At 44.3% G+C, this 20,212-nt stretch overlaps 1 protein-coding gene across 8 annotated transcripts in view; it reads left to right on the forward strand.

Annotated features, from left to right (window-relative positions):
* The first annotated feature begins 948 nt into the window (after nt 1-948).
* The window catches only part of LOC110988267 (uncharacterized), a 30,741-nt gene continuing 11,477 nt past the window's right edge, over nt 949-20,212 (forward strand). For 4 of the 8 annotated variants that reach the window (XR_015425186.1, XR_015425185.1, XM_087136583.1 and 1 more), the window contains exons 1-6: nt 949-1,083; nt 6,848-7,721; nt 7,923-7,988; nt 9,064-9,143; nt 10,606-10,947; nt 12,292-12,405. Coding sequence is in view for 6 of the 8 variants with exons in the window: in XM_087136583.1 (XP_086992709.1) it covers nt 961-1,083; nt 6,848-7,721; nt 7,923-7,988; nt 9,064-9,143; nt 10,606-10,947; nt 12,292-12,405 (1,599 nt within the window). In the remaining 2 variants the exon portion in view is untranslated. Of the gene's footprint in view, nt 1,084-4,488; nt 5,446-6,322; nt 6,383-6,847; nt 7,722-7,922; nt 7,989-9,063; nt 9,144-10,605; nt 10,948-12,291; nt 12,406-20,212 lie in introns of those variants that run through there. The other 4 variants (XM_022251610.2, XM_022251614.2, XM_022251611.2 and 1 more) reach the window with 4 other exon arrangements.

Consider the following 20,212-nt stretch of genomic DNA (forward strand, 5'->3'; position numbering starts at 1 on the left):
CTCAACCAAAAAGCCGTAAACGACAGCACATAACATACAGTGACGTCTACACAGATTCAGATAGTGACCCTCCACAAAACCCCCAACCTAAACGCCGTCTCATTCAGAACTCGAACATCAAGAGTCAACCTACACTGGTCATCATTAATTCCCCTGATATCAAACTTGCTAAGGTTAGCCCGATTAAAATTGCTAAAGCCTTAAACATCCTAGGTCGCAATTTCGTGAAAAGCGTCACCAAAAACAATCAAGGGGGCATTACTGTAAGATGTCATATCTCAGCCCAGGCCAAAAACTCAAAGCCATGTCGCAACTTGATCAATGGACTATAACTACCAAATTTGCAAAATCAGAAACCCAGAGTAAAGGTGTAATAACTGGAATCCCCACTGAACTAGATGACAAAGAAATGTTAGAAGATTGCAAGAAACAAGGTATCCTAGAAGTCAAGCGTCTAATGCGCAGAAAAGATGGTAAATTGGAGAAAAGTCTGTCTGTCTGCCTAACTTTTAACACTCCCACCCTCCCTGAAACCTTCCAACTAGGATATGAAAACTTCAGAGTCAAGCCTTTCATCCCACCCGTCATCCGTTGCTTTAACTGCCAACGACTTTGTCATGTGGCAAATAACTGTCGTAGCGCTACTAGGCCTAGGTGTGTTCGTTGTGGCAGCTCTCACTCATACGAACACTGCACACAGAAGGATGAAGTTAAATGCTGCAGATGTGGGGAGCAACATTCCTCAGCATATGCAGGGTGCAATACTATGAGACAAGAAAGACGCATCCAGAACATCAAAGTTTCATACAATATATTGTAACGAAACATTGGCCTAGTGCCAGTCTAGGGCTGGTACCCGGCGAGGTGGCTCCGCGCCGCTGCAGCCAGTGCGTGTGTTGCTGGCGGTTTATAAGGCAGCGCTCGCTGCATGTCGCGCCTGTTCTGCACGTCGCGCTCTGCATGTTGCACGTCAGCTCTCGCAAGTCTTGGTACACACGCAAGCTAGCTCTCACAAACTCGCACTCCTGGGTCACTAGGACCCCGCGGCAGCCGGAGCTACCAGACAGGTACGCAGCCGAGTTGGTGAGTGGAATAACAAGTGTTGAGTTGGTTCCATTGCATTCAAGTCTCCCGCCACCTGTATAGGAGACGCCTAGAAAGGATACACCTGAGTAGGAGTGAATAAATCAGAGTGCACACATAGAAAACCCTGGTGGTATGGATTATTAGCGCCTCTACTGATTAGCCAGAGTGGGTGAGAAAGTGTGGGTGACTGCAGCTTTCATGCGGTGCCTGGGGGTATATTTCTCCCAAACGGAGGTACGTCCCGGGTTTTCCTGATAACCGCTCGTCGGGAGGGCCTAATCCTGAGCGTCTGTCTGACGGCACACCACTGGCGAGTGTGAGGGTCGGCGGCACGCTACAATATCATATGCAGACGCAGCAAAGGCTATCAAAACAGACATCTCAATAAACCCAAACGCATCATCCACCCAATCTACTCCTGCAACACAACCAATGGCGACCCCTGAGGTAAAATCCACTAGTCGTGACAACCCAAATAGAACAAAAACTAAGGTCAGCAGATCTGTTCAACCCAGAACTACTCTCCCCTCGAAACAAAGAAAGGATGCCACTACCCAAACTGAACAGACAAAATATTTGCACTTTGATGACAGGTTTACTTATCTTACAATGGAATGCACAATCCCTTCTGGCTCACCAAAAGGAACTAAAAGACATAATTTACTCTTGGCCTACAATCAAGAAACCAGACATTATTTGCGTTCAAGAAACTTGGTTGAAAGAGAATAATAATTTCAGATTAAGTGGCTACGATGTCTACCGCCATGACCGAAACAACTCAAACAAAAAAAATTCTGGTGGATGTGCTTTTATTATAAAACATGGAGTTGCTTTCAAGTACAAAATGGGTTCCAATATCCCTCTGAAGTTCCAAATAGGTGAAATTTACGATGACTGTAAAAATATAATTAACATCAATAACAATGCTTACAACCCTTGCTCCACAGTCAACTCACTTAACCAAATCAGTGGAAACACTGACAAGCCTTGCATAATTTGTGGCGACTTTAATGGTCACAACCCACTATGGGGTAGCTCTAAACTTGATCATAATGGACAAATTATTGATGATATTATCTCTAACAATAACTTGGTCTAGTCTAATAACACTGGAGAAGGTACCAGAGTTAACTCATCACGCAGTTCCCTTTCATGTATAGATATTACCCTTGCCTCCCCTTGCATAGCCTCCAAATGCAAATGGACCATTCTAAATAACACGATGGGGAGCGATCACTGTCCAATCACTATTGAAATTAATCATCGCATTTATAAAAGCACTAACCACTCTACACCTCGGTGGTCACTTAAAAAAGCTGATTGGGGCAAATTCGCAAAGGAATGCAACTGTCTTATCAGTAGGCCAGACAGCACAGTCAGTATTGATACTACATACGACAACTTCATTCATGAACTTGATTGCGCAATGACTAGTTCCTAAAACCAAACCTAGTCGCACAAATAAACCACCTACCACTTGGTGGAATGACGAATGTCAGAAAGTTATACAAAACAAAAAGGAGGCTTTAAAAAAACTGAGAAAAACTAGTCTCCCATCTGATCTAATAAACTACAAAAGAGCCTGTGCTATTGCTAAGAAAACCATCAAAGAAAAAGAAAAGACTGGGAACAATTTTGCAACGACCTTAGGCCCTAAGCCGAGAACTAATACTAGACTTATTTGGAACAAAATTAAACGTATTGACCCTTCTCACAAAAAGACCAACATTCCAGTCATTAATTATGATGGTAAAAACCCTGTCACAGACAAAGATAATGAATCTCACACAGTTATTAGGGCAGAAACATTTCTCCCATCCAATCCTAAAATACACCGATAATTGTATTGTCAATATCTAACTTCTCCCTTTAGGGGTGCACCACTGCAAATAAATTCCCAAACACAACAATGATAAATCCCCACACTTCGCAATTATTTAAAAAATACAACTCTCACAGGTGTCCAGGTTGCACAGAAACACGATGATCGACATGTCTTCTTTCATTTTCCTTTCAATTTTCGGGTGGTTAACAAATGAATTTTTGAGAAATTTTCACGAGAAGCAGACTACCCTTAAAATGAAGAAAATGTCCCTGCCCAGAAAAGTTACCATTTTGAAAAACATCCCTCTGCAAAACGGCCAAATAGTGCCACTTTCGGACCCTACTGCACCCAAATTGCTCAGAATTGGAAGCCCAAAGTCGGGGCCAGAGGTTCAGTGCCATATTTCTCCAATTCCTCAATTTCAGGGTTCTCAGGACTCTCTAATATAGAATATTGTGAGTGTATAACTTTTATTAATGAGCTTGGCGGACATTTTCCGGGCCTTTTCGCGAGGGTGCGCCCTTAAAGTGTTTATTCTTCTTTGATTTTGAGATTATTGCGCATGTGCGGGAGAGTGGGTGCCGATGGTTGGCTGGACACATTAGTGTTGCCTTTCATCACCTGAAGGTGTTGCGGACCTGCGAAGAACCCGGCGGGGCCCCGGGCCCTTAAACTGCACGGTACACGTTCCGACCTTGCAGGGCACCAGCGACACTGCATGTTCAGAGGATCATTGGCATTCTCTCTTCTCTTGCTCACATGTTAATTCCGTTCTCTTGTAGCATTTTTTAATGTCCTTGTCTTTTTCTTTCCGGCTCTCATAATATCCACTCTTTACTGTCTGATCAAGTGTCTTTAGCTATTTGAATTTTTAGCTGTACTACCACATGGCAGTCAGTCTCATGTGCCGCAGTAGTTCCAGCGCCGTCCTGGTCAGTTGAGTTGCCGTATGGTTTTAAGGCTTTACTGCTCCCACCGGGGAGAACTGCCAGGCCCTAACCGTTATTAAGCGACTTACCGGGGGATCTTCCGACTTAATATAAATCATCTGGGGACGAGTTTATCAATGTTTATACGGGGAACCCCATCCACGGGGCGGTAGTCTTACCGGGGGATTTGGTGGATGTAAAACAAGTTGTGCCCGCAGCTTACACATGTATAGGGATCACGACCTGTATAGGACCAAGATCTGACTAGGAGATTGCCTGGGCCTTGGTGAAGGTCGCATCATAAGTAGCGCCTGGAGAGGTGTGAACAATAATAAAACCAGAGTCACCTTAGGCAGACGTGTCGTTTTGTGTCTGTTGTGCCCGTGTGTCCCAAGCTGTCCTCTACCCCAGTGCGCGCCTGTGCTGCTCTCCTGCTGCACCTGGCAGTAGACTGCCCCAAAACGGGCTTGCTCCCTTGGCTGCCTCAGACTAGACCGCACTGACGTCGGTCGAGGACGACCTGGGGGTTGGGTCGGCACGACCGCCACAATATTGATTTCAGGAGTCAACGCACCCGATTAGGAACAAAAACGGGGAAAATTGCTTTCTGGGCTGATGTCTGTTTTGAAACGAGCCTGTGGGCCGAATCATTGGGGGCGCTAATTAAGTGTGCCCAGGAGTCCCCCTACACATTCCTTTAGAGAAAATCACACTTTTTTTAAATCTAGGATGGTACAAAATCGTTTGAAAACTGACATCAGCCCAACCAGAAAGCAATTTTCCCCGTTTTTGTTCCTAATCGGGTGCGTTGACTCCTGAAATCAATTGAGCTGAGACAGCCTGTGGGCCGAATCATTCGGGGCGCGAATTAAGTGTGCCCAGGGGTCCCCCCTACACATTCCTTTAAGTGGACATCTCCCCAGGGTTTTGTTCCGAATCCTTTGATCTTGTTCCGAAATTGTCATTAAAGAAGTTCTTATTCGCCGTTTTGAGAATTGAGGCCTGTGCGTATGTTATTGAGCGATTTTGATTTTTGCATTTTGGCGTTTATATCTCTGCTATTAAATTCCATGCTTCTTTACAAACCACCGAATTCATGTGCCACCAACTTCCTTAATACGAATTCGGTTCGCGAAGGCATTATTGTGGGGTCGTCGTACTGTCTGTACTACCGCCCTCATCCATTTTCCGCGAAGGCTTTAGTGTGTTTTCGTACACATTCCGGTCTGTTTTTTCCTGTTGGTGAAAAAAAATCTCAGTTGTTCACGTTGTTTCATAGCTGAGATACATTCCAGCGAAGGATTCATGTAAACATTGCCTTTTTCTGTAATTTGTTTGTGGACGTTTATGGGCTCTTTCTGTTATGCCGTGATCGGCCTCCGTAGAGTTTCTAGCCGGTTACGTGAACAATTGGTTGCAGCCGTAAAAATAGCGTCCGGCCCGAATTTCGCGCCAATTTCAGCCTAGTATAAACGTATGCATATATATGACAACAGAGTAAGCCGAGTGCACAGCAGGCGGGTGCTACATGTACCTGTGCTAGCTACATGTTTAACTTAGTAAAGAAGTGCGAAAATGGAATAGGCCTATGACCAGAACCAGAAGGTAGGAAATCTCATAAATTTTTTATGTGAAAAGTTTGGAGCCGGAAGCGGAGCCGGACAAAACGGATTTTGTTTTCGTTGTTAATACTACTCTTATTCCTTTTAACACAGTTACAGCCCAGTCATACGCTCTGCATGCCAGTGTTTGACATCCAACCAGGGCTAGGGGTCCAGTCCACTAATTCAAGCCCCATTGAAAACAGTGTAAAATCAGCACCGTTCAGGGCCCAATAGCATGCACGCCAACATCCCTGAAATTTCTGAAACACAAATGAAATTCTTGTCTGGTCACTTATCTTTCAATTTCTTTTCAATTTTTTGTGGGTTAACCAATTAACATTTTTAATTATTCCCACAAAACAAAATCACCCCCCAAAAAGTGATTTTTCCGAAGTCTGATTGCAGCCATTTTCAAGTGGCAACCCTCAACTTTCTCAGGCACTTAGGACCATTTTTCAACCGTAGTTTTTAGCCCTTCTGCCCTCATATGAAAGCTCAAAGACCCAGGGAGTTGATCCTGGCAACGATTTACACAATCTCACCATTTTGGAGGCCAAACAATCTCCTTTTTCAAAAGATACTGTGGGGGGTACTTTTAATGCTAATGAGCTGGTCAAAAATTCTCACTTGAATTAGTGGTCTGCACCCCTAGCTTGACCTATGCATGGTAGCTGCGAAGGAACGTAAAAGTGTTTTGACCAGTGGACTCGTGAATATTTGTGCGATGTCAGGAATTTATTCACGACTCATTTTGAATATTTGTGAGACGTTACGTTATGAATTTTTTTGTGACGTCATAAATATTTTTTTGCAATGTCATGAATGTTATTCATGACCAGTCATGTGTTTTGTTGCAAATAATTTCCATGACCTGAGAGGTTCAACAATGTGTCCTAGTGTCCTACATGTACATCTTCATACAGTGCAGCTCGACCAGGGTAAGGCCTAATACATGAATGTTTCCTTGCTCTATGGTAATGATTTATAGTAATTAAAAACTCGAATTTGATTGCAATCAGTGTTTCCCTCCTTGAAGTTTCTGACATGATCACCGACTAACCAGCAATTACAACGGATCATGCTTCTTCCTATACTGTATGTTGCTGCCAAGTGCAACTTCCCACCATTTTGTAATATCCTCCAAGCTACTGGAAAAAATTAATGATGTCGCAAAAATATTCACGTCTGGTCATGAATAAATTCACAATGCCATAAATACACCTGTATATATTCACAAGTAGTCATGTATTTATATCCCTCCAGGGTTATCATACCAATGCCATGTCCAAATGTTAGAAGTTTGTCTGTTAGAAGTTAGATGGGTTATTCCTTTAGAAAAGATAAAGTTCAGTAATTTTGTCCTTTCTAAATGTATCCTGCCCTTACGCTTTTCTTTGTGACAGATGGAAACATCAGTGAGCAACTACAACATAATTGACTTAAAAGACATTTCATTTGATGCTGAAGTAAGTACGACTGGAAGCAGAAATAAAGTGTACCGGGCAACCTGGCAAAAGTCGTCAAGAAAACAAAAAGTTGCTGCAAAATGCTGCCAGCGCTTCCATGAGGAAGAAGTGTTGATTCTGGCAAGAATGAACCATGACAATATTATCAAGTTCTTGGGAGTTGTGAAGCCCACTTCAGTACTGGAGAATTACTTAATCGTAACAGAATATGCGGAGGGAGGTTCTTTGTACGATGTGATTAGTCAACATCGTGAAGTCTGGCCAGAGTTTAGGCAGAGTCGTTGGATGAGATGGGCCCAGGATGGGGCTAAGGCTCTACAGTACATTCATGGAAAGAAGTACCAACATGGGGACGTCAAGTCACCCAACTTTCTGGTTACCAGTGATGAAACATTGAAGATCTGTGACTTTGGCATATCCAGGCAGTGTGACTACACCGTCAGCACAGTCACAAACAGGGGATCCTCACCATGGATGGCGCCAGAAGCCTTTGGCGATGTGATGTGTGATCCATCTAGCACAAGAAAACCATGCAAGGTCACAACAAAATCAGATGTTTATTCCTTTGGTGTTGTGATGTGGGAACTGATTTCTGGGAAGACCCCCCATTCTGATAAAATGCCAATGCAGATTCTCACAGCTGTAGTTATCAACAAAGAACGCTTGGAGATTCCACATGATTGCCCAGAACCCCAGCAAATGAGTGATCTTCTAAAGAAATGCTGGCAAGCTGACTACACACAGAGACCAAATATCCAAGAAGTCCTTCAAAGCCTCATTGACATTGACAATGGCTGCAAGAAAATACTGGGTAAGTTCTGAATATGATCGGTAAAATTTGTCTGACGACCAGGAATGATTTCCATAAATTCAGACACTCTGCAAATTTTGAAAGTTTCCTCAAAACTGTATAATTATTATCCTTAAATTTCTATAATTTTTGTTTAATCAATGTTAACCATTTATAAGTGTTGAATGAGTATCCAATATCAGTCATTATTTCCTTCAATAGGGAAGAGAACACCAGATACTGAGGAAAATGATTCCGCACAACCACCATCAAAGAAAGTAACCACAGGTATGGTTCGTGTACTTTATTTCACAAATAAGTCCAAACAAAATAATAGTTGTACTTCCTACAAATACGTTGGATAGGTGGGTGGTATCTTTCTTTCTTTATTCTCTTTTTTCTTTACGTTTTTGGGACAAAGTTTTAGGGTGGGATTTTTTTTTTAGTATTGAAAGTGGTTTTGATGATTTGCGGCTGTGTAAGAGAAGTTTTTGTTTGAATATGACAAGCAGTAAAAACTAGAATGTAATATATCTATGGTCAAGTGGCATAAAATGTCTGTAGAGAAGCAGGTTGGGTTTGAATAACTCATACAGAAACTGTTATCTCCAAGTGTCTGCAGTAAAAATGCCTTTAGCTACAAAATCATGCCTTCATTTTCATGAAATGAAAGACAAAGAAACTAACTGATACAGATAAAACTTATACAAAAAATTGTAAGACAAATGCTCCTCCCAAGCCAGCAGCAGCTCCGCTGCCATGACACATGCAAGCTTCAAGCACGACGTATGTGACGTGCTAGTGAGCGCGCTACATAGTCTTGACCCCAGACTGCTTTTTCATTTAGTATCAATGATAGTTTACGTTTGATGAGAGGATGAAATGCACAACGAATAGCAGCAACAGACAATAGAGGGCATCATGTTTAACTCTGAACAGGCACCGCGTAAAATCCACACGTGTGACATGCATTTGAATGGTGCTTGAAGGTACGCCATGGGGAGAGACGAGGTTGGCCATGGGGAGAGACGAGGTTGGCCATGGGGAGGGACAAGGTTGGCCATGGGGAGGGACAAGGTTGGCCATGGGGAGGGACGAGGTTGGCCATGGGGAGGGACGAGGTTGGCCATGGGGAGAGACGAGGTAGACCAGGGGGAGAGACGAGGTTGGCCATGGGGAGGGACAAGGTAGACCAGGGGGAGAGACGAGGTTGGCCATGGGGAGGGACAAGGTAGACCAGGGGGAGAGACGAGGTTGGCCATGGGGAAGGACAAGCCAATTGTAAAATACTTGTTGCTCCACCAGTAACAACACTACCTGTAGGAGGTTGAATTTTCACTGCTTCCTTCTGCTTCTGTCCCAGGTATTCTACAGCAGCAACAACCGATCATGCCTTTTTCAGTACTACTAAACAAGCAGCACTTAAAGGTTGAGAGTCCATCGGTAAGTTATGGGTGGAGATATTGTCAACAAATGGAGAGGATTTTTCGTGTACTTTGTTGAACATTGGTCATATTTAAGAAAAGTACCTTTCAGTGTACTTCAGTGGCATTCAGATTGTCCACTTTCATGCAGTCTGTCACAGTGTGATTGTCACTTTGTAATTATTGTGAGCCTGTCACGTACATTTATAAGTACATGCGTCATGGGTTACTTTGTTCCTTTTAGGAGATTGGGATTTACCTGTCTCTTGCTATTTTTATATTGATACTTTGGCTCTTTGATGATGATAAGGTTTAACCCAATCACCTTCTCGTTATTATCTTACATTTTTTCTTCCATCTAGGTAGTACTTTCAGTTATTGGGCTCTGTCTAGCCACTTATTATTTTTAGATTGGGACAAAAATAGACCTCTGTACTGATGACATCGCTCTCTGGCAACATGTGCACTTTTCTAAGGAACCAATGGGAGCTCACAGTCCACATAGCACCATATGGAAATGCAACACATAAACAGTGTGACATCATCAGTATAATGGTCTATTGGTCTACAGTGGAACGCCGCTATACCGAACACCCCTATACTGAACACCGCTATACTGAACATTTGGCTGTACCGAACATCGCCATTGGCTCCCAATAATTTGTGCACAGAACCTACCGAACACTATTCAGTTGCTGTTTGTAATTCCCAAACGTCAACATGATAAAACATTGTGGTTTTTTTATGTTGGAAAGTGGCCATTATTTCCCCGAGGATTAAAAGGGAAAGCCACTTGTTGTCAACGGTATTGAATAGACACTAGTTTTCCGACTCCACATGATCAGGTGCGGAAGAAAACCGCACGTACGTGCACATTGGCATTGCACTAATACAATGTAGTCTAAAGAGGGCGCCGCTGAAACACAAATCAACCGAGATTTGCCACAGCATGCATCAGAGATCAATCCTGAGCAGTAGTTTCACGACTTTTAGGATAAACATAATATCAACTTTTTTGACTCAAGTTTAAATAAAAAAACAAAAAGAATTAACAGATACATTTCTAGAAACCGTAAACTTGAATGTAATGGCAAAACATCACGAAAACAGCGATCCAGGGTATCACAAGAGGGTGCACTTCAGTTAGACAAGAGAGGGCGCTATTCAACATGGCAACAAAACGTTCGGCAGTTAAAATCGCCATACCGAACAACTGCTGTACTGAACATTTAGTGTGGACCCCGTCTTGTTCATTACAGCAGCGTTCCACTGTATTTGTTTCTCACTCCCGTTGTATCTTTCATCTGAGTAGTCTCTCAATTATAGGGGTCAGCCTTGTCTGCCACTTATTATTACAATTGCTTTGGCATTTTTACCTGAATTCAAGAATAAAGTCCATGACTTCAAGATTAAAACCTGACTCGGTAAAGACTTTGATAATCCTCACACTTAATGTTTTCTTATATTATTTTCCCCAACAGTCAATGAGGGAGAACACTGAGCTGATCCCCCTATCAAAGCTTTGTCGCATTGCAACCCTTATCCAGCACCACTGGAAGGTGATAGCTTGCCATGTCCAAGAGGAGGAGACGTTGGAAGTAGATCTCAAAGCCATCAGAGAGAACCATGTCAAACCAGCCAAAGAGGCTCTACAGATGCTGTTTCAGTGGAGGGAAAGATGGCCCAATGTGATGTGCACCTGGGGGAGGTTATATAATGCTCTGTTTGATTTGAACCTTGAGACGATAGCTGAGAAATGCAACCAGGTGCATATGACTTACAAGCATGAAGGGTCCCCCCAGCTACAAGAAAAAGTCAAGTTGGTGAGAATAATTTCCATTTTGGTTGCCCCCACACAGACGAAGCATTTCAGCATATTGATTTTGCATGCTCAGTGTATCCCCTTTTGAACCTACGTAAACGCACGTACTGAATTCCTACCAAAGGGCCATTGCTGCTGCATAAAGGCAGATAAATTCTAGCAGAGGAGAAGGCTTAAGTCAAATCAGTACGTTTAATACCAGATTTTGGAAAACGTAATTCTCGGTACCCCACAGTAGTGAAGGTGTCAACCATATTGTTGCCCGGTGGGATGCCCAAGCAATAGAGTGGCTTGTCTGTACATGTATTTGATGTATATTGTGGCCATGTCCACCATGGCTTTGTGTCAACTGGGTCGAAGTGGACATTTGTGGCCGTTCAAACATAGTGGCTTTGCCACAATGTCTTCTAATACTTGCGTCTGTTGTAGGCATGTTTCCACTGTGGCCAAATGTCCACTGTGGTCATCCTCTGTGGTACCTGTAAGTGTCACTGTAGCCATTCATCTACAATGGCTACATATATCCACTGTCGCTAGCTGCCGTTGATGAGTTTTCTGTCCCGTTCAGTGTGCCATCTGATCAGTTGTGGCTACCTCTAGAATCGTCACTATTGCAAAAACCTGCCCGTTTGCTTGGGGGGTCCTGCTTGGGTGGTCCAAGCATTCGACTGGCCATCAAGCCATGTGGGTTTTCCACCATTACTTAAGGAAGACTTGACATATCAACTTCAAACTTGGCACATGGGTTAAAGTTGGAGATTATCATTTTCTTCATTTTATTTAAATAACTCCACAATGCAGTACACGGGTTGCGTTCAATTAGCTTCCCTGAAGACATGAGTGTTACACGCAAGGGAAGCCTCAAAATGAGGCTAATCAAATGCTGCAGTGTATTCGCCAAGGCATTCTGGGAAAAAGGTCAAGCCCCTGCCACGTTCCATCATGTCCATGCTCGAACAATCCATCCATGATGTCATTACACTCGGGCAACCTCCAGAGACCCACTTGCCCGCTGGGGTAGTGGTGGCTAACACCAGGGCAGACACAAAGATCACGTGATGGCTAAACGAATGCTCTCGTGTAAGTTTGACTTACACATGTAAGCTAATCAAACACACCCACAATCCAAGATGTAAATTGCGTAAAAATGGGTAGCAACCAGATTCTGATGGAACTTACAAAGTTCTGTGATGTCATTGAAATGGAATTTTGTTTACAAACATGTTTGATGTGATCATTTGTGCAATTTTGACGGTCACTGAGTTGGGGCTTCTGAACAGCACAATATTAGAGGTCACTCACCACTGTTTACTATTGTAAAAACATTTTTCTCTTGTCAAAACAGTTGAGTGGAGAAGAACCGGCTTTTATTCCAGTTGGCACTAATGTACTAGCCAAGTACAGAGGCACTTTCTGTGACGCCAACGTGATAAACATCAAGAAGTCAGTGAGGTGCATGGTGAGTTGCCTACATGTGTGTTATCACCAGAAGCCAAGTCTGCTAACTTTACTGTGAGCTGTAATCGTTACATTATTTTCCTGATTGTATACACAAATTCTGAACTTTTTCTTGCATGTACAGTACTTTTAAACAAACTCAACTTTCTTAGCTCAACATGTTTTCCAGGTCTGGGTATGCAATTATTTCGTAACTTTGTCAACAATTTTCATTGCTACTGATGCATTGTCATTCACATTTCATTAAGTTCCTTGCACTCAGTCTGTGATATATGTACTTTCTTTCACACGTGCATCATTGTTATAAATCTGTAACAAAGAGCTACATCCTAGCTGTAGTATGTCTTGAACCATAGAGGAAGGACACAGAAAGAGTTTGAACTCCCAGACTGTAACATCTGGCCAATTACCGCTTTCTGGCATGCCTGGTATGTCCATAGCCAGAGCGCAGCAAATGCTTGCTTCGCACCATCTGTTTCACAACCACAAAACCCCTTTGTACTTTTTGGTCACTGCCACATCCTTAAAACTTTGTGTACGGAGGTATAGGAAATTGAATATTCATGCCTTTATTGGTGCTTGGTATGATCTCATGACAGCGTCAACTTTAATTGCTTGCATTACGCTATGTGCTCAAAATCTACATGTGCAGTCACTGCCCTTGATGAACTCTTTCTTCTGGAATTATTTTGGGAAAAAATAGCCCAGCCGTTTACAAGATTTTGTGTTTCGTTTGAATCATTTTTATTATGGCATTTGTACAAAAGCGTATTTTATGAGATTCCATGATCACTTCTTGTGATGAAATAGCACATACATGTAGTGGCATTTTCGGAATGTTTTCTATTATTCCTCTGACTCGGCGGCGACCATCACTGAACAATTTGAAGTGCCAGAGTTGCAACTCCTTCTGTGTCCTTCCTCTGTGCTTGAACCATCCTACCTTCATGTGTGAACTTCAGTTGTTAGTTGCTCATTGAAACCACAATCGACAGATTTGAGTCTTCTGCTTTCAACCCACCCCAAACGGTCGCTAAATATGCAAATTCGTTTGCGTCTGATTCAATTCCCTAAATCTTCTGATCAACCGTAGTGCGCCCTCATGTCCCATGACACATAGCAGAACGGCCGCCATGTTCGTCCGTCTTTTCCTTAGCATGATTCTAAACGGACATGTCTTTTTGACATCTTCGAATTTATTGAGTTTCCGTTTCGCTACAGACCTTTGTGACATTCTGATCAAACCGTAATGTATTGTAATAAACGTACATTCTATATTTCTGAGTTCATGTGTATATTTTCTTGTTTTGGTGGTATATTTTTTCTTTTCGTGTGTGCGTTTTATAGATCCTTGACTCTACGCCGCTACTACCAAGCGATACATAGGGTCAACCCTGGGTTTGTTGGGATTCGTGATGAAGTGCGAGCGTTCCGAATTTCGCGACCCCACATTCCCCCATTGACTGACAGGAGTTGGTCTGCGGAGGATCGAGTGGCATCTTGCTGAACTTGTGATCTCATGGCTAATCCCTGCTGGCAATACCATCTTTGGTTCAGTTCAGGGTTAGCCCACGCCACGCTTCAAGGGCCTGAGCTACACTGCGTGTGATATCCGTATGCTCAGTTCCCCAACGTAACACCGAAGCATCGCAGTCAACAACAGTGCAGAGTGACGCTGCACTCGGTGTTGAGATTCCCCCGCTCACTGGGCCTGGGCGCAACACTTCTGTGTCCCAGTCCCAAAGCATTTCGAACGGGTGACGCGGGTCGACATCAAGCTACCATGGGCAACACCCGACATCGGCATGGCTCACAAACTATGCGCCGGAGTGGGCCCACGCTGCCAGCGCTATCTACTCCGGCCGCATCGTTCCTGGTGCCATTGTCTTCAGACACACTTTCATTTGGGGCACCTGGCCATGACAAGGACGCTGACGCTCCACGGGACAACACTACCTGCGCTACCTGCAGAGACAATACCGGGCCTTGCGGGCTCATCACCACCGGCACCCGTGACAACAGAGCCCACCGACCTCCTAAGCCGTCGGGGTTTTCGATCTCCGTATGTCACCCCGTCTTTCGGCTTCCTCCTGGGCCTTTCTGAGAAGACTGCTTCAACCCCTGTGGTTCAACCCCATCCTGCTGTATCTTTACAGCAGCCTGGGCAGGCCTCCGACGCCCCAATTCACCAGGCGACGACTGCTGGCTCTACAACCAGTTCACCCATACACAAGAAAGGCAAACATTCTTTGTCTTCTTCTACGGGGTCTAAGCGGAAGAAGTCTCACTCCTTGCAGAAGGAGGACACATCGGCCAATATCATGTCAGCGGTCTGCATGCTCTCGGAGAAGCTTTCTTCTATAGCCAGCTGTCTAGAGCCCACCTCTGCTCCCGCGGCGACTCCCCCAGATCCGATCCTTTGCTGGCACAATCCAGATCCGCACCCACATCGGCACCTGGATCCGCATCCACACCTGGGTCCGCATCCGGATCTGCATCCGAACCTACATTCATCGGCGATCCGATCTTCATTTGATGGTTTCACCCCTTTGACTTATCTCCACCTCCTGCTCTGGCCACTGGCCACCCAACAAGACATGATGATGTTCCTCCTTTCTCAGATCAACTCCGGATGGAGCGGGATATGCCCTCTGAAGATGAGGATATCCTCTGCAGCCAACCTTAGCCCTCCTGAGGCACAGCTCCGACTTCTTCAGAAGGATATGCTCCACATATTAGGCCTGCCTTCCAATCAGTCTACAGCTGAGGCCTCTGCACATGCTTCCTTCCTTCAAGTTCTTTCGGATCTCCGTTCTAGCCACTTCTGCACATAGATCCAACGCTTTAGATTCCATGAACATTCCCTATGAGGGAGTCAAGTCAAGATTTCAGGATCTTCCTCTTTATGGCAAAGACCTTTTCACGGGGAAGTTCATGGAGATGATGGAGTCTGAAGTTAAATGTATTGACACAACACGTAAACTTAGCTTCCGTGACCTTCCACCGGTGGCTCCACCTCACCAATCTCGTCCTGATGATCGCCGGGCTCGGCCCTTCAGACCCCCACGGCAGGAGAGTTATTGTTCCCAAATCTCAAGCAAACAAAGGCTTCATCTCAACATACTTCCTCACTCCAAAGAAAGAACTCAAAAGCTGGCGACCTATTATCAACCTCAAACCTCTAAACCGCTTTATCCACCCAAAGAAATTCCGCATGGAGACCCTTCAGTCCGTCACCCAATCTCTACAGGTTCCATGCTGGGCCTCTTCCATAGACTTGAAAGATGCCTACCTCCACATTCTGATTCACCCTCAAAGCTGCAAATACCTATGCTTCCTGTACAACAGGGGCCTCTTCAAATTCATGGCTCTCCTTCAGCCTCTCCACTTCACCAAGAGTGTTCTCGAGTGTTGCAAAGATTGTGGCTGCTCACTTTCAAAGGTGGGATGTCATGCTGTTCCAGTACCTGGATGACTGGCTGATCGTCAGCAGATCGTTCAACAAAGCAGAGGTTTCTACCTGTCTTACTTACTACATCACAAATTGGCTGGGCTTCATCATCAACCATGAGAAGTCGAATCTAACCCCAACTCAATACCCGACATATCTAGGGGCACCCATCGACCTTCAACAAGGCAAAATCCTACCGACTGAACGCATCGACAATCTTCTTGACTGCTTGAAAGTCTTTTCTACCGAGCGGTCTGCTCCGGCCCGCACCTGGCTCTGTCTCCTAGGCTTGATAACCAGCATGGTGGACCTCATTCCCCTCTGCAGGCTCTACATGCACCCACTGCAACTTCATCTCTAAGCACTCTACAGGCCCAAATGGGACTCAATCAATTTCCAGAACCCCATATCAGACTTCATCCGCCCCCATCTTCATTGGTGGTTAGTGAAGGAGCACCTTTCTCTCGGAGTTCCCTTCCCCAAGGTGAACCCGGAAATAACTATAACATCGGACGCTTCTCATCTGAGCTGGGGAGCCTCCCTACCACCGCTTCAAGCATCGGGAACATGGAACCTCCAGCTCCAAGGGAATCACATCAATATACTGGAACTTCAGGCCGTATTCAATGCACTGAATGCTTTCCGCCCAAGTATCATAGGCAAACGAGTCCTCATCCGCTTGGACAACTCCACAGTGGTGTCATACATCAATCGCCAGGGAGGCACACATTCTCCCCGCAGACAGATATTCCTTTGGGCCCAGAATTATGGCATCCACCTCCAGGCCACTCATATCCCTGGTGTCCACAACTCCATAGCAGATGCTCTCTCTCGGGGAAAGGTATGTCTCCCGGAGTGGACATTGCACGCCAGTGTAGTCGAACAGATCTTGGCCGAAATAGAGAAAGCGAACATCGATCTTTTTGCCTCAGCAGAGAATGCCCAACTGCAAGTGTTCTGCACCAGGTTTTACCACCCGCAAGCCTGGGCAACGAACTCTCTTCAAATCAATTGGGAAGAGATGTCAGCCTACGCCTTCCCTCCGATATCCCTAATACCGGCATTTCTCTCCAAGATCGAAAGGGAACGCTACCGCTCCCTTCTCAACGCCCCCTTTTGGCCATGCCAGCCACGGTTCCCTCGTTTGACAAGACTTCTCATCTGGGTACCGGTGATCCTTCCCGACAGACTGGATCTGCTACATCAGCCGAAGTCAGGCATGCCTCACCCTCGTCCGACGTCACCACACCTGGCATGTTGGCTATTGTCAAACAGTCCTTCAGATCAGCAGGACTTTCTGATGAAGCTGCCGAAATGGCCTCAAAGAGTCGATGCCAGTCTACACGTGACATCTATGACTCCAGATTACGACATTTTACTTTGTGGTGCTCAGAGCGAGGTTTGTCTCCGACTGAAGTTTCTGTGACCTCTGTAGCTGACTTCTTCATGCACCTTTTCAAATCAGATCTCCAGGTTTCAACTATCCGTAACTACCGGTCAGCCATTGCAGCTGTACACGATGGCTTTCCAGATGGTTCGACGGTGTCCGACAATACTGCTCCTAAACATCTACTCTAGGGGATGTTTCTTGAGCATCCCCCAACTAAGAGACTAACTCCTCCAACTGCTTACTGATCCTCCATTTGAGCCTCTTAGCGACGCATCGTTGATAAACTTATCTGTGAAACTGGCATTCCTGCTGGCAGTTGCTACCTCACGGCGCGGTAGTCAACTGAAGGCATTGTCCATCTCAGATGGCCACATCCAATGGGAATGTCATGGTGTTCATCTCATTCAATGTTAGGGTTTCTCACCAAGAACCAATCAGTTTCCTTCCATCCTCCTGACATTTTTGTACCAGACATTACCAAACACATTGGGACTCCCGACGGCAAACCATGGTGCCCAGTGAGGACTCTTAAATGGTACCTAGCCAAAACCAAAAAACTCAGAGGTACAACTTTGCAGCTTTTCATCACCACAATAAAACCTCACCGAGCTACAACCAGAGACACTATAGCCAGATGGGCAGTTTCAGCCATCAAGTTTGCTAACCCAGATTGGCCGAACTCTGTGGGCAATGAAACACAACGCCTCTTCAGGGCTCATGATATCGGAGCAGTTTCCACATCTTGGGCCTACTTCAGGGGTGTACCAATGGAGGAAATATGTAAGGCAGCATGCTGGAATACCCCATCTACCTTCAACACATGCTACCTCATCGATGTTCTACAAAAGGACTCCTCACACGGCAGAGCGGTCCTAACATCAGCCACATCAATGCAGAAGGGTTCCTCATCGAAGCGGCCCACCACTAGAACAATATTACAACTCCATTATGTGGTGAGTCCACAATAAGTTTGGACAATTTCTTATTCCTCTGGCATTCTCATTATGTGGTGCGTCCTCGCCGCACCCCCCTCCAAGGGCTCGGTGCTATTCTGCATATTTAGTGACTGTTTAGGGTAGGTTGAAAGGAGAAGACTCCTCCCCCACAGAAATGTGGGTGAGGTCTGCTATTGAATACCTACCCCAAACAGTCGACTCCCTCCCATCCTTCCCACTTTTGGGCCGAACAGTTTTAATAACGGAAAAGAAGGATGTACATGGCGGCCATTCCGCTATGCGTCATGGGACATGAGGGCGCACTACGGTTGATCAGAAGATTTAGCGAATTGTATCAGATGCAAAGGAATTTGCCTATTTAGGGACTGGTTGGAGTGGGTATTCAATAGCAGACCTCACCCACATTTCCATGGGGGAGGAATATCCTGCATACTATTTGTTGTGCCCTTTGATAACATCATTTCACTGTATCCTTGTTTCAGATCAGCTTCCTCATTATTTCACTGTATCCTTGTTTCAGATCAGCTTCCTCATTATTTCACTGTATCCTTGTTTCAGATCAGCTTCCTCATTATTTCACTGTATCCTTGTTTCAGATCAGCTTCCTCATTATTTCACTGTATCCTTGTTTCAGATCAGCTTCCTCATTATTTCACTGTATCCTTGTTTCAGATCAGCTTCCTCATTATTTCACTGTATCCTTGTTTCAGATCAGCTTCCTCATTATTTCACTGTATCCTTGTTTCAGATCAGCTTCCTCATTATTTCACTGTATCCTTGTTTCAGATCAGCTTCCTCATTATTTCACTGTATCCTTGTTTCAGATCAGCTTCCTCATTATTTCACTGTATCCTTGTTTCAGATCAGCTTCCTCATTATTTCACTGTATCCTTGTTTCAGATCAGCTTCCTCATTATTTCACTGTATCCTTGTTTCAGATCAGCTTCCTCATTATTTCACTGTATCCTTGTTTCAGATCAGCTTCCTCATTATTTCACTGTATCCTTGTTTCAGATCAGCTTCCTCATTATTTCACTGTATCCTTGTTTCAGATCAGCTTCCTCATTATTTCACTGTATCCTTGTTTCAGATCAGCTTCCTCATTATTTCACTGTATCCTTGTTTCAGATCAGCTTCCTCATTATTTCACTGTATCCTTGTTTCAGATCAGCTTCCTCATTATTTCACTGTATCCTTGTTTCAGATCAGCTTCCTCATTATTTCACTGTATCCTTGTTTCAGATCAGCTTCCTCATTATTTCACTGTATCCTTGTTTCAGATCAGCTTCCTCATTATTTCACTGTATCCTTGTTTCAGATCAGCTTCCTCATTATTTCACTGTATCCTTGTTTCAGATCAGCTTCCTCATTATTTCACTGTATCCTTGTTTCAGATCAGCTTCCTCATTATTTCACTGTATCCTTGTTTCAGATCAGCTTCCTCATTATTTCACTGTATCCTTGTTTCAGATCAGCTTCCTCATTATTTCACTGTATCCTTGTTTCAGATCAGCTTCCTCATTATTTCACTGTATCCTTGTTTCAGATCAGCTTCCTCATTATTTCACTGTATCCTTGTTTCAGATCAGCTTCCTCATTATTTCACTGTATCCTTGTTTCAGATCAGCTTCCTCATTATTTCACTGTATCCTTGTTTCAGATCAGCTTCCTCATTATTTCACTGTATCCTTGTTTCAGATCAGCTTCCTCATTATTTCACTGTATCCTTGTTTCAGATCAGCTTCCTCATTATTTCACTGTATCCTTGTTTCAGATCAGCTTCCTCATTATTTCACTGTATCCTTGTTTCAGATCAGCTTCCTCATTATTTCACTGTATCCTTGTTTCAGATCAGCTTCCTCATTATTTCACTGTATCCTTGTTTCAGATCAGCTTCCTCATTATTTCACTGTATCCTTGTTTCAGATCAGCTTCCTCATTATTTCACTGTATCCTTGTTTCAGATCAGCTTCCTCATTATTTCACTGTATCCTTGTTTCAGATCAGCTTC

Source organism: Acanthaster planci, linkage group LG05 (genome assembly GCF_054643075.1).
Source record: "Acanthaster planci isolate LZ-2023a linkage group LG05, COTS_SCS, whole genome shotgun sequence".
NCBI lineage: Eukaryota > Metazoa > Echinodermata > Asteroidea > Valvatida > Acanthasteridae > Acanthaster > Acanthaster planci.